We start from the raw sequence: 16001 nt of genomic DNA, 5'->3' as shown, positions 1-16001 counted from the left end.
AATCCTGATTAGCCAATCATTATTAAATTGAGTTTACAATTTTCAGTATATAATGTTAACTGTTGACCTTGTTTCCATAGGTCTTCGAATGCTTGAAGTACCACTACTGAAAGTGTTAGTTGGAAACCCAACTTTGTTGGAAGTTAAGGCTCACGGCACTTTTGATGATACTGATAGTTATCTAATGAAAATTTCTGTAGCTAGCAAAGCTTTACATCAAGTAAGATTTTCTTTAATTATAAAAAGTCTATTAAGCATAGAAAAAAATTTTAAAGCAACTATTACTGACACTTGAGCATTATTTTAAATACCTGTTTATAAGTACACATATAAGAATATATAGTTAGAAGGATGAATAGATTGAAGGAAAATGGTAATAATTTTATAAAAATAGATTTATGCTCTGCATATTTCTTAAATGTTATGCATATATATTTACCCAACTTAACAAAAGAAAAATTGAAATGACACTAAAGGAAATTGTACATTTCAGATAAAATACTTTTTCACCACAAAAATACTAAGTTGAGCTATATGAAATTACCCTTCTGTAGACCAAACACGGTAGAATATTGGTTTTATATGGTTCAATCTATAATTTTTACAAATATCCCTTTAAAAGTTGTACTATTAGATGTCCAGCATTCTGGATTTTTCTGTTTGCTTTCTTGTATCTTACTTAACTTATATCTTTAGTCCCCTGTATTTCCCTTAACAGTAGAACTCTGCTTAGATTCAGGGTCGATATGTTTGGCAAAAGAACATAAAAATACATCATTTGTAATGGCTGCAGATTATAGGAGCTAGGGCAGAACTACCACCACCAGAATCTACTACCTCACTACAGTTATTAGCATCTATACATTTTTAAAGTTCCAAAAATACTTAAAAATTTCAAATGATTTATCAAATGTTATTGAATTTTAATATTTTCAAGGATAAAATATATTTACTGTGCATAAATTCTACCAAAACCTTATCTTTATGGTACAGTGATTGCTACGTGAATAATTATTTTCAAAATGTATAACAATCAAAGTTATTTTATTCATATCATCAAAGCAAATAATGGTATTAATAAGTCCTTTTGAAAAATATTTTTAAATAAATTTTATTACACATATTTAAGGTATACAGCTTGATTTTATAAGGTACATATATGTAGTAAAATAATTACTATGGTGGAACAAATATCTCACATACGTCCCCATGCATCATCTCATATAGGTACATATTTTTCCCCGCTGTGACAAGAGCAGCCATAATCTACTCATTTAGCAAAAACACTCAATATAATTCACTGTTGTTAATTACAGTCCTCATGTTCTTGATCCTTGCTTATTTTAAAATATTTCCCAAAACCACTTAGATTGGAATATATTTCTTCCTAGAAAACAATATGATTTATTCTCAAGTAGATCTTTATGGTCAAACTTTCTCTATTTCTATTATCAGTCTATTTCTTTTCTTTTTCTACATTCTTTAGTTGGTTACTATATTAATTTTCCAGGTCTGCCACAACAAGATGGCATCGACTTGGTGACTTACACAACACAAATTTATTTTCTCACAGTTCTAGAGGCTGCCAGATATTGGCAGGGTTGGTTTCTTTTGAGGCCCCTTTTCTTGGCATGTAGATGGCCGTCTTCTTGCTGTGTCCTCATGTGATCACCACTCAGTCTTTGTGTTGTCTATTTCCTAATCTCCTCTTCCTATAAGAAGAGAAAATATCTGTCCTTCTGATAAAGACACCAGGAATATTGGACTAAGGCCCACCTGAATGACCTTCCTTTACTTTAATTACCTCTTATAAAGGCCCTGTCTCCAAATACAGTCACATTCTCAGGTCCTGGGGGTTAGGACTTCAACATATGAATTTTGGGTGGACACAGTTAGTGTATAACAGTTACTTTAAATAACCTTTATTTATTTGGATATTTCCAGGGTTCAACTTCACTGGCATTTATTGTCTGGGGAGCATCTGCTGAGTGCTTTGTTACAACAATTGTGCCAACGTTGAAAAGCAGCTGTAGTTATCTCAGATCTATGTACCACATTCCTAGCACATTTATCCCACTTGAAGACTGGATTAGTGGAGTTCACAGAGACAGTCAGGGTTTTAACCTAATCAAAACTTTGCCGGTAAAAGATCTAAGTATATTAGTTTTAAGAGTACCAGTGCTATATGTCTTTTCTATGATTGCATGGCCATTAATTTTTAGCATTTCTTTTCTGAGATGTTCAAAATGCTTCACACTATTTTTCAATCCTCATGTCATTTTGAGTATGTTATCATTATTTCTAAAATATAAAAACTTTCTGAAATAATGACTTTTCTTGGTAACTTAGCCTCATTATTAATATCATTTTATACTATATTATGTGGTATCATCTTGAGCTTCTGTGATATATACAGCTATTTGCCCTTTCACTGACTTGTCCTAAACTGATACAATTGACCCTTGAACAACATGGGTTTTAATTGTGTGGGTCCACTACACTTGGATTTTTTTTCAATAAATATACTAGAAAATTTTTTGGAGGTTTTTGACAATTTAAAAAAATTTGCAAATGAACCTCATAGCTTAGAAATATCAAAAAATTATGAAAAAGATATGTCATGAATGCATAAAATATAGGTAGATTCTCATCTATTTCATCATTTACTACCATAAACTGTACTAAATATATTGTAAAAGTTAAAATTTATCAAACCTTACACAAACATTTATAGACTGTTCATAGCACCATTTGCAGTCAAGAGGAATGTAAGCAAATGTAAAGATGCAGTGTTAAATCATAACTGCATAAAATTAACTATAGTACATACAGTAATACTGTAATAATTTCGTAGCCGCCTCCTCTTGCTCTTGCAGTGAGCTCAGGTGTCTCCAGTAGTCACTTAAAATGCTGTGTGATGCTAATCATCTCCACGTGAGCAGTTGTCTCTCCAGTAAATTGCATATCGCAGTAAAAAGTGAGCTCTCACGGATCTCAAGTAGTATTTTTCGTTGTGTTTAGTGCAATACTGTGAAGCTTGAATAACACCATGGGACCCATACAAAGAGCTGCTAGTGATGCTGGAAGTTCTCCGAAGAAGCAGAGAAAAGTCATGACATTAAAAGAAAAAGTTATATTGCTTGATATGTACCATAGACTGAGGTCTGCAGTCATGGTAGCCTGCCATTTCAGACAGTTTCTCTTGTAAACAGATGGTATAAATTTATGATATTCATAATTACAGTTCAGTATTGTAAATGTATTTTCTCTTCTTATGATTTTCTTAATAATATTTCCTTTTCTCTAGCTTACTTTATTGTAAGAATACAGTACATGCTACATACAACATACAAAATATGTGTTAATCAACTGTTTATATTATTAAGTCTTCCGGTCAACAGGAGGCTATTAGTGGTTAAGTTTTAGGGGAGTCAAAAGTTATATGCGAATTTTTTACTTCGCCGGGGTCGGTGCCACTAACTCTCGCATTGTTCAAGTGTCAACTATATATCTCACTGGTCCCATTTTGATGTAATAATTTTAACTGTAGCCTTCTCAGAGTCTGCAACTCTTTTTAAAATATGAATTATTACTCTTTGTCAACTGATTACTTATAATTTTCTTTGTAACAAAAAGCAAATAACCAAACTTGAAGAATTATTTTCTAACTACATCACTAAGGTTCTTTCATAAAGTGTTTAAACTTTATTGCACTGACTTTATGGCAACTATTTTAGGTACTAAAAGTATTTTTCACTTATTTCCAAGTTCCAAGTTACATTACCATGGGTTGAAATAGTTGAAATTTGGGAAAATGAAGGGCAGGAATACTGGGGAAGAGAAATTTAATACAAGAGCTAACACTGGAATTTTTGCATTGATTGGTTTTCTGAAAAATCAAGCTATTTAAATTAAAGACTTAGTAAATAATAGTGAATTATACATTTTCTTTGTTTAATCACTTGCAGATAAACTACAGGCCTCCATCTAATATGGGAATTGCTATTCCACTCACAGATAATTTTTATCATGCAGATCCTAGCAAACCCATACCAAGAAATCTATTTTACAAGTCAAAGGTAAATAATTTTTCTACAAATAAACTAGCATTTATTCAGCCATAAAAAGGAAAAAAGTACTGATGCATGCTACAGCATGGATGAAACTCAAAAATAATATACTAAGTGGAAGAAGCCAGACACAAAAGGCTACATATTGAATATTTCCATTTATGTGATATGTCCAGATAGGGAAATCCACAGAGATAAAAAATAAATTAGTGGTTGCCATTGGCTAGGGGAAGAGGAGAATGGAGAGTGACTGCTAATGGATACAGAGTTTCTTTTGGGAGTGATGAAAATGTTCTGGAAGTAGACTGTGGTGATGGCCGACTAACATTGTGTATACACTAAAACCCAATGAATTGTACACTTTAAAATGATTAAAAAGGTGAATTTTTTTTTCAATAAAAAGAAGAAAAAACGCTAGGAGAGAAATAGTAATCCTAAAGATGGTTGAAGGAAGGATATTATTTTTTTTAAATAGAGTAGATTATCAAAATCAAAAGCCAATTTAAAAATAATAATAATAAGATAAACCAATGTCTGGCAACAGTGATCAAGTAAAAAGGAATGACAAATGAACAGACAGTGGAGATTTTAGGTATCATTAATGAATGCTATGAATAAAGACAAGCATGAAATAGTATGTTTGGGGAGTGTGCTGTAGAGTCTGCAGCCCCATACTATCAAGTCTGTTCCTTGCAGTCTCCGTTTGTATGCCTGTGATGGGAGGGGCCAGGGCAGTTAGCTGGTGTCCTGACATGCGGAAACTCAGAATGAGGCCGGCTTTCCAGGTCCTGTGCAACCACGTGGAGCTGAACTGGAAAGCCCCTGAGTGAAACCAGGGTTCAAAGCACCAAGTACCAAGCAAGGAGACAATTAAAATTCAGAAATATTGTACTTGTTCTCTTAATTAATGTATTTTTCTCCCTTTTAACTTCTTGGGAATTTTATTTATTCAGGGAACAAATATTTATTGAATATTTACTCAGTTTACAGAAATCCTGCCGTACAAAAAAGCAAGTCAACCTGTTACTTCTATTTGCAGAAAGCTGGTAAATTCAAACAGTGTGCTAATGTTTCTACTCGGGAGGAGTGTAACTGCACAAATGATCAGAAGTTTTCACACGCTGTTGCTTTCTCAGATTGCAGGGAAAAGGTGAGATAATTTTTAATTTCATATTAACAAGATTTGGAAATGAGCCTTTTGGTTAAACATGAAAACTAAGACATAGAAATAATATCATGTTATGACAGAACTAAATATGACACAGAGCTAGAAAGATCTGGATTTAAATGTACTAGACAAATTAATGAACCTCATGTGTAAAATAAAATAATACCTACATCGCTCTGTCTATTTCTTAATAAGATACACACACACACACACACACACACCCCTATCTATATGAAAGCAATCTGTAGTCTGTAAAACACTATATTAGATTATAGTAAATATTGATTCATTCAAAAAAATTTTAAATATCTAATATGTATCAGATTCTTAGAATATAGACATCAAAGTCCTTGTAATCAAGGAGCTCAGTCTGGTGGTAGCAACAAATAAAAGACATTATAAGAGGATGGTTAAGAGAATGGGTTCTGTGTCAAATAATATTTCATTCTGTTAGTATCAAAATACTCAAAGGCATATCAAGTTAATGTTGGTGCTCATATTAGCAGAGTCAAATGTGCAGTTGGTATAATGTTTAAGCAGATCCATTTCAAAGTCTTTGTAAGACTGTACAGAGAGAGACACTATATATTATATAGACTATATGTAAGACTATACATGATACATAGACTGTCTTATAGAGAGACTATATATTGTAGTCCTATATATTATATGTTGGGCATAGAGTCAGCATTCAGTAAATTATGAGGGTTGTTATTGTATACCCCCTTGCTGAACTAAAATAATATTTCTTGAGCATTTGTTATCTACTAAATGCTGCTCTAAGCCTTCTCCATGATTTGTCTCATTTAATTTGAGTCACAGAGAAGTCAGGCAATTTGCCAAAGACCTCACTGTTAACATACATTGGGGCTGGATTTGAACTCCAGAGGCTGCGTTTCCAGATTATGCCTAAAAGACTGTGACTGGCCAGAAGAGTGGTGAAAGGGAGATGGGTGAGACCCAGTCCATGCAGGGCCTCACAGGATATGGTTTGGCCAAAACAAGTTTGAATGACATCATAATAATTTCCCGTGAAAAAGGCAAATAGAAGTTACGAGCTTTGTGACGACCGTGTTTACTGTCTTTGGAGTGCACGTTGATTCTCCTGAAGGCAAGAATTTTTCGTGCCTGAAAAGACAAAAACCCTAAGAAGCACATTTCATTAAAAAGCCAAACTATTGAGCATGTATCCACTCATTCTTTACCAGGAAATGAAGTTACTATTGAATTTTCCAAATTTACATTCATTCTTGGAATTTATATTTTAGGTTCCTCGTTTTAAGTTTCCAGTTACACAATATCCGATTTCTTTGGAAATTTTTAATGAGAATGGACGTGTCCCAGTGAAATCTCCATATCTGGTTACTGTGACTGAAGTGAATATGAGGAAAAACTGGAAACTAAGTAGGGTTTGCTTTCTTCTAGAATCATTTCATTTTATAAGTAATGTTATTACTGGTTTACAAAGGTCAGTGGTTTACAAAGCCTGTCTACACAAGCGGTAGCCAGGAGTTCTTTAGAAAATGATTCAAATCAGTTGGCACATTGCTGTTTACTTCTATTGCTTTCCTCTTATTTCATCATCACTTCCAGTGACCTGCCTTCTATGGCATAAAAGCATTTTTGAGGAACTTAAACTGCAAAAAATTTGAAAGCCATTTTGTGGATTAGTAGCAACAATGATTGATTGAATTTGTGCTACATGCTGGTCTAGTGTCTCCTTTCACTGTTTATTCAGTGTTACAGAGGAGGTTACACAAGGTGTTGCCAGTAATCTTTAGGATCTATCTTCTAATTATGTGAGTAAACTTTTTTAAAGATTTTTATGGTAAAATAATTGAAAAGATGCAGAAATATCTTTAAATAAGGTATTTACCTCAATCCAATTTTACCTCAAATATATAACTTTCTGTTTCACATGGTGTGTTTGTTCATATATGAATACTTTGAGGAGATAGATAGATAGATAGATAGATAGAATTAACTAAATAGAAATTTTTATCAATCATTAGTATGGTACTAAATATCCAGACATTTGGTAGTCAGTGAGCTTTTCTCTAACAAATATGCATTTTTGAAATGAAAAACCTAGCAAAGTAAAACTACTAAATATTTTGCTTTAACTAACATTCTAATTTTCTGTGGTGTACTAGAGGCTGCTCTTACCAGATTTGGAGTACTGATTGTTAAATATTGAAGCATTTTACAAGCTGGTTGGTAAACCATTGAAATTGGCCATGGAAAGAGTATTTACACCATGGAAATTGGCAAATGCTACAATCAGAGCTTTTTTTTTTCCCTTCATATCCTGTGTACCATTACACCACTGCAATTTCTAAACCCTACACTACCTATCTGGTTTTAGAGAGGATGATAGGAAAGGCAAGAGTAACTGATCACTTGTTTTGGAAAAGATTTAAGTAATCCTATTGCAAAACTTCACTGCTGCCTTATTGAAAATCATTTACCCACCACTAAGGAGGTCCTGAGATGATCTTACTGCCAAAAACATAAGGGATGTGCAAATCAGGCCAGGTCATGAGCATGGAGCTAGGAGGAAAAGGTCAGCTTAAAAGTGGTCAGAAGTCTTGTCCTTCTTGAGGATACCCTCAAAGGCAATGTGAGATATCGAGCTTAATTTCCCTTAAATTTATCTTTTACAAAGTCAACAAGAACCAAAAGTACAGGATAATTTAGTCATGTTATAGAATGGAATCTTTCATTGTACCTTAATGTATGTAACAGATTTTATGCAAAATGAGAAAATAACATGTGTGCTTAAAATATATTTCATGCATTTTTAGAACATACTGTACCAGACAATGTTCAAAAACTGAGAGATTATTTAGAACCAATTCTTCATGCTTCAGTGTATAATCCTTTAGGTCTCAATTTAAGTATAAAGGTAAGTTGACAGCATTTTTGTTTTTACTATGTTGAGTTTAGATAAGACTTATATGCCTAAACTAACATTGGTTTTAGTTTTAAAGCATAGGTATCCATGAATGGTGGGAATAGCAACTTTAAAGTATATGGAGAGGGTTTATTTTTCCTCGATTTCCCTTGGTGTTATAAATTCTAAAGGTGTCTGAAAGTTGAACTTAACATTAACTTACTGGTTTTTAAGCTGATAAGCAAGACAGATTATCTAGTAAAATGGAACAGAAAAGTTAGAGGGAAGAAATGGGCTCATTATTTCACCTAGATATAAACAGACACATGTCTTCTAGTTCCAGCTGCCCATAAGAACACATGAAGTTGATATAATCCAGGTAATTGTGAAAACCAATCAAAATTAGAGGACATATCAAAACCACAAACATGAGGATTAGCCCAAGTGCTCATCAAGGTCAAGCTAGGTTTTCTGTTTTTATTTTTGTTTTATGTTTTTGTTTCTTCATTCTAATATATATATATATTTTATCATATATATCATATATAATATATATTATATATAATATGTATATATATCAGCTATTGAATCCATCTGTTTCAATCCCTCTTTTTATTTTGATACATGATGTGTTTGTCCAAGAGCCTTAGGAAAGGGATGGGAATTTCTTATGCAACATCTATAGGGAAAGTGGCCCTGGGGTATATTTTTACTTAAAGGAATATACCATTGATCCTGCTAATGACTGGGTGTGTTTTTTCCACAGGGCTCTGAGCTTTTTCACTTTCGAGTGACTGTTATTCCAGGGGTCACTTTTTGCAACTTAGTTGAAGAATTTCAGGTATAGTGAATCTACAAGATATCAAGTGGGGTGATGGTTGGGGAAACAACATGACAAGCATCAATCCAAGAGCCTGAAGAGAAAAAAATTGGCAGAATTTGTGTGATGGACAAGGCTTAGAGACAGGGGATTCTGGAGACTGGCAATGACATTGTCACTAGTGGTAAAGCCAGGGTGCATGACAGGTGCCAGCACTGACTGATGCTAGGAGAATTTTAATAAGTGACTGTATTTGGTTTTGTTCCCTTGCCACTTTCCATGTTTATCTTGGCTTTCTGACTTTTGATACTCTTCCTGTCACCCCTGCTTCTCCACAGGACATATGTCTGTAACATTTTAGTTTCCAGTATAGTCCTTCTTTTGGTTATTTGAGTCCTAGTAGTAGGGTCTTAAATATTCCAAAGGCTTTCGAGATCCAAAAGAATTGGGAACCAAAATCAGTTACCCCAAATCATCACACAAAAGCAACAACTTGTTTTTGCCTATTCATATAATGACAAATGCTGCCTGTGAGGCATGGGAAGGAATGAAGATTTGATAAAAATTGATTAATGACTCATTCATTGTCAAATACTGATGCCACATTAACATTCTCTCTCTCTCTCTCTCTCTCTCTCCCTCTCCTCTGTCTTACCCCCACCCCCACCTTCTCTCCCTCTCCCCTCCCTTCTGTCCTGGCCCTGCTCCAAGGCCAGCCCCAATAATGACTCTGCACTACTACAGTGGTGGGTGGCCATGGCAGCAGTGCAAATATCTAAAACCCTGAGAGAATATCTATCCCACTAGATAGAGGAACTAGGAAAAGATACACCTGTCCCATGAGGAGAGTGAGAGAAAATCCGTTACTTTTTTCTCCCTTTTCTCACCGCTTTTCCCAAAGGCAGCCCCAGTTGTGGGAATAGCACAATAGCACAGGGGACTAAAATTCTCATATAATCTCAGCTTTCTTCCAAGAAAACTAGAGAAAAGGGCCTCCAGGAGAGGAGAGTGTGGGGAGAATCCCTAAGAGAGCTAAAGAAGGGGATTCCTGATTCTGTACCTAAACTAGCACAAGCACCCAGATGCACATGAGCAGAACACACCTAAAGAAGCATCGCAAAGGGTTTGAAATAAAACTTCAATATAAACACCATCTAATTCCAGAACAACTCCTGAGTGGCACATGAACTAGGAAGACACAAATAACATAGCAATAGCTTAGAAAACTGAGCTGACATTGGAACTACCATGCACAGAAGGTGAGGCATAACTTGTGATCTGAATTCAACCAGTGCAATTGACTGCCAAAACAAACACATAAACAATCAACATTTTCCAGAGAATTTTTAACAAGAACCAGAGTCTCACAGCATAATATCCAAAATTTCTAGGATATAATCCAAAATTACTCACTATACCAAGAACTAAGAAAATATAATCAATTCTGAAGAAAAATATGATCAAGAAATGACAACAAATGTGCATTCCCTAAGTGCCCTAGGCAGGTAGTATTCCCCCTTCGCATTCCCACAGTATTTGCCCATTTCTGCATGACTGAATACAGAACGTTCTCCTGCTGTGTAAGTGTCCTATCTGCCTTCCTCTGCCAATAAAGACAAGGTTACAGCAGAGGATAACTGAAAGAATTCTTACTTCCTATTTATTGTGTGCAAGTTATTACCTGTCAGATTGTTACGAAACTGTTTCGTGGATGCTGAATATCTGTATAACTCTAGGCAGAATTTTGCTAGGTGATTAGTTGTGGGAATCACGTAATGGTCAGTATTTTGCATTACTAGATTCAGAAAGCGTAAAGATTTTGCTTTTTATGTTGCAGATTTATGTTGATGAAGTACCATTGCCATTTCCAGGACACACTCTTATTGCTGTCGCAACTGCGGTAGTGCTAGGTGGATTAATTTTTACAACATTTATGTTTCACATACGTGGCATCTACCTATGGAAGACATTCCAAAAATGGCTTAGAGGAAACAAAGTGGACTCATCAGATATTTCTATCAGTGAAATTATTGATAGCTGAAAATCTGAATAGTAAACAAGTGATAATTATAATTTCTCTTTATTTTCTAGTTTTATCAAACAATTCCTAGAACAATATATTTAAATGTTAAATACATGAATCGAAAATGAAATAAAATAAATATACAAACTAGATAAAATGCTACAGAATTACCATTATAATTCAAATTGCTATTTGTCAATATATTTACCACTCCATTTTCTTATTTGGAATACATAGAAAATTTCTTTTTTTTTATTTCAGCATATTACGGGGGTATAAATGTTTAGGTTACATATATAGCATTTGCCCCACCCGAGTCAGAGTTTCAAGCGTGTCCATCCCCCAGACAGTGCTCGCCACACCCATTAAATGTGAACATACCCATCCCCTCCTCTCCCCTCCCACCTGCCCGACACCCCATGAATGTTACTACTATATATGTGCACCTAAGTGTTGACCAGTTGATACCAATTTGACAATGAGTACATGTGGTGCTTGTTTTTCCATTCTTGTGATACTTCTCTTAGTAGAATGGGCTCCAGCTCTATCCAGGATAATACAAGACGTGCGGCATCACCATTGCTTTTTGAGGCTGAGTAGAACTCCACGGTATACATAGACCACATTTTATTAATCCACTCATGTATTGACGGAACAGCCCTTGTGACCTAATCACCTCCTGAAGGCCCTATCTCTTAAAACTATAGCATGGGAGATTAAATTTCAACATGAATTTTGGAGAGAAAAAAACATTTAAGCCATAGCAAATAATACTCCATGGAGTGGATTTTTTTTTAACCATTCACTTATAAAGGAATATAAGGGATGTTTGCAGTTTTGGGCTGTTATGAATAAACTGTTAGAAACATTTATGTGCAGGTTTTTTTGTGAAGTTTTTATTTCTCTAAGATAAATGCCCAGGAATGCAATTGCTGAGTCATGTTTAGTTTCAGTTTTTTAAGAAACTGACAAACTATTTTCCACCAGTAAGTTATGAGTGATCCTGTTGCTCTGCATCCTCCCCAGCATTTGGTATTGTCAATATTTTTTATTTTAGCCATTGTTAGGTGTGTAGTGATATCTCATTATGGATTGAATTTGCATGTCCCTAAAGGCTAATGATGCTGAACATCTTTTCATGTGTGTATTTGCCATCAGTGTATTCTCTTTGTTCATATCTTTGGCCACTTTCTAATTCTAATTGGATTGTGTGTTTTTTACTGTTGAATATTGAGCATTCTTTATATATTCTAGAAAAAATACTTTGTCAGATATGTGATTTGCAAATCTATTCTCCCGGAATGTAGATTATCTTTTCATCCTATTAACGAAACAGGAACTATCACAGAGGAAATTTTTAAATTTGCTAAAGTTTAATAAATCAGGTTTTCTTTTTATGGAGTTTGCTTTTAGTGTCAAGTCCAAAAATTCTTTTCCTACTCCTAAGTCCCAAAGAATTTCTGCAAGAATTTTTGCTAAAATGTTATGGCTTTACATTTTACCTTTAAGAGTCCTGCTGTGTCACCCAGGCTGGAGTGCAGTGGCACAACTGCAGCTCACTGCAACCTTGAATCCCCAGGCTCAAGTGAGTAGCTGGGACTACAGGTGCACACCACCACACTTGGCCAATTTTTTTTATTTTTTATAGAGACAGGGTCTCGCTATGCTGCTCGGGCTGGTCTCCAACTCCCGGCTTCAATTGATCCTCCCAACTCATCCTCCCAAATTGCTGGGATTTCAGGCATGAGCCACCACGCCTAGCCTGAGTTAATTTTTTATAAGGTGTGAGACTTAGGTCAAGGTTCATTTGTGTGTATGCATATGCATGTCCAAATACTCCAGCACTATTTGTTGAAAAGGCTATCCTTCCTCCATTGAATTGTTTTTGCACTTTTGTAAACTATCAGTTGAGGATATTTGTGTGGCTCTATTTCTGGGTTCTCTATTCTGTTTCATGGATCTCCATATCTATCTCTTCACAAATACCTCATAGTCTTCATTACTGTGGCTATATGTAGTAGGCTGAATGGTGGCTCCCAAAAAAAGATATGTCCATATCCTAATTCTACAGAACTATGAATGTCACCTTATATGGCAAAAGAGTGACTATCAGCTTACATGGCAAAAGATGTAATTAAGTTAAGGACCTTGAGAGGAGGTTTCCAGTGAAATTATCTGGGCCTGAAGATTTCTTTTTGAGGAGATTTGTAATTACAAATTCATAGGGCATTATAGTCATGAGGCTATTCAGATTATCTGTTTCATATTGGGTGAGTTGTGGTAGTTTGTGTTTTTGAGGAATTAGGACATTTCATCTGGGTTGTCAGATTTACATGTATAGTTCTTCAAAGTAGTTATTATCCTTTTGACGCCTACAGGGTCTGTAATGATATCCTATTTCATTTCTGATATTACTCATTTGTATCTTCTTACTTTTCTTTTTCATTTGTTAGTTTTTTTAAGATTTATCAATTTTCTTTATCTTTTAAAAAAAAACAGCTCTTTGTTTCATTGATTTCCTCTATTGCTTTTCTATTTTCATTTTCATTGATTTCTGCTCTAATCTTCTTTATTTCTTCTTTCTTGCATGTTATACTTTTATTTTGTTCTTCTTTTTCTAGGTTCTTGAGAGGAGAGTTTAGATTATTCACTGAGACTTTTTCATTTTTCTAATATATGATTATAAATTTCCCCTCAACACTGCCTCAACTGTATCCTATAAATTTCAATGTTGTATTTTTATTTTCATTCAGTTCAATTTTTTAAAATTTCCCTTGATAATTCCTCTTTAATGCACAGGTTATTTATAAGTGTGTTGTCTAGTTTCTCTGTGTTGGAGACTTTCCTGTTATTTTTCTGTTATTGACTTCTAGTTTGATTCCATTGTGATTGGAAAATACATTCTGTATGATTTCAGCTATTTTAAATTTACTGAGATTTGTTTTATGGCCAGGATATGGTCTATCATGATATATGTTTTGTGGGCATTTAAAAAAAAAAGGTTATTTTCTGCAAAAAAAAAAAAAAAATACCTTGGAATAACCTTAACCAAGAAGGTAAAAGACCTCTACAAGGAGAACTATAAAACACTGATGAAAGAAACCATAAATGGCAAAAACAAATGGAAAAGCATCCCATGCTCATGGATTGGAAGAATTAATATTGTTAAAATGTCCATACTGCCCAAAGTAATCTACAGATGCAATTTCTATCAAAATACCAACATCATTTTTCACGGAATTAGAAAAAACCCTAAATTGCATATGGAACCAAAAAAGAACATGAATAGCCAAAGCAATCCTAAGCAAAAAGAATAAATCTGGAGGCATTACATTATCCTACTTCAAATTATACTACAAGACAATAGTAACCACAACAGCAAGGTACTGGTATAAAAGTAAACACATAGGCCAATGGAACAGAATAAAGAACCCAGAAATAAAGCCACTGATCTTTGACAAAGCAGAGGAAAGCATACACTGGGGAAAGGACACCTTTTCAATAAATGGTGCTAGGAAATTGGATATCCTCATGTAGAAGAATAAAACTGAATCCCTATCTTTCATCATATGTGAAAATAACAAGCTGGGTTAAGGACTTAAATAAAAGACCTGAAACATAAAAATTTCTAGAAGAAAACCTAGGAAAAACTATTGTCAACATTTGCCTAGGTAAAGAATTTATGACTAAGACCCCCAAAACAAATACAACAAAACCAAAAATAAATAAATGGGACTTAATTAAAAAGCTTCTGCACAACAAAAGATATAATAAACAGAGTAAATGGACAACCTATGGAATGGGAGAAAATATTCACAAGCTATATATCTGACAAAGGCCTAATATCCATAATCTATATGGAACTCAAACAAATCAGCAAGAAAAAAAAAACCATTAAAAAGTGGGCAAAATACATGAACAGATATTTTTCAAAAGAAGAGAAATAAATGGCCAATAAATGTGTAAAAATGTTCAACATCACTAATCATTAGGGAAATGCAAATTAAACCACAATGAGATATCACCTTACCCCTGTCAGAATGGCCATTATTAATAAGTCAGAAAACAATAGATGTTGGTGCAGATGCGGTGAAAAGGGAATGCTTATACACTGTTGGTGGGAATGTAAATCAGTAAAACTTCTATGGAAAACAGTATGGAGATTTCTCAAAGAATTAAAAGTAGATCTACAATTCGATCCAGCAATTCCACTACTGGGGATCTACCCAAAGGAAAAGAAGTCATTTTACAAAAAAGATACCTGCATCCTATGTTTATCAGCACAATTCACAATCGCAAAGATATGAAATCAACCTAAGTGCCCAACAATGGATGACTATCCAAAGAAAATGTAGTGTATATATACCACAGAATACTACTCAGCCATCAAAAAGAATGAAATAATTGTCTTTTACAGCAACTTGGATGGAACTGGAGCCCATTATCCTAAGTGAAGTAACCCAGGAACAAAGAACCAAATGCCACATGTCCTCACTTATAAGTGGGAGCCAAGCAATGGGAATGCATGGTTATACAGAATGACAATGAACATTGAACAGAATGGGAAGGGTGGGAAGAGGAGCTGGGGGATGAAAAATTACCTATTGGGCACAATGTACACTATTCAGGTGACAGGTATATTAAAAGCCTAGACTTCTCCACAAAGAAAAGAAAAGAGAAAAGAAAAGAAATTTTTTTTAAGAAGAAAAGGAAAAGAAAGGTTATTCTGCTCTCTGTAAATTCTATAATATATTCTATATATTCTATAAATGGTGATTAAATGCTGTTGATTGATGATGTTGAGTTATTTTGTATTCTTGCTGATTTTCTGTCTAGTTGTTTTAACAATTTTGAGAGGAGTGTTGAAGTCTCCAGCTCTAATTGTTGTCCACTTCTCTTTACAGTTCTATTTACATATTTTGCAGCTCTGTTGCTTGATTCACACACATTTAGGATTGCTATGTCTTCTTGACAGATGATCCTTTTTTCTTCTTCTTTTTTTTTTTTTTTTTGGAGACAGAGTCTCA

The 16001-nt window shown here is 34.3% G+C and overlaps 1 protein-coding gene across 1 annotated transcript in view; it reads left to right on the top strand.

The window, feature by feature from the left end:
• Positions 1-10992, top strand: part of CATSPERB (cation channel sperm associated auxiliary subunit beta) — a 100397-nt gene extending 89405 nt beyond the window's left edge. The window contains exons 19-26 of the mRNA XM_069493087.1: positions 81-220; positions 1945-2142; positions 3969-4079; positions 5110-5220; positions 6507-6642; positions 8043-8143; positions 8898-8972; positions 10789-10992. Of these exons, the coding sequence (XP_069349188.1) occupies positions 81-220; positions 1945-2142; positions 3969-4079; positions 5110-5220; positions 6507-6642; positions 8043-8143; positions 8898-8972; positions 10789-10992 (1076 nt within the window). The remainder of the gene's footprint in view (positions 1-80; positions 221-1944; positions 2143-3968; positions 4080-5109; positions 5221-6506; positions 6643-8042; positions 8144-8897; positions 8973-10788) is intronic.
• Positions 10993-16001: the final 5009 nt, after the last annotated feature.

Source organism: Eulemur rufifrons, chromosome 2 (genome assembly GCF_041146395.1).
Source record: "Eulemur rufifrons isolate Redbay chromosome 2, OSU_ERuf_1, whole genome shotgun sequence".
NCBI classification, from domain to species: Eukaryota; Metazoa; Chordata; class Mammalia; order Primates; family Lemuridae; genus Eulemur; species Eulemur rufifrons.
This window is presented reverse-complemented; position numbering and strand designations above follow the sequence as displayed.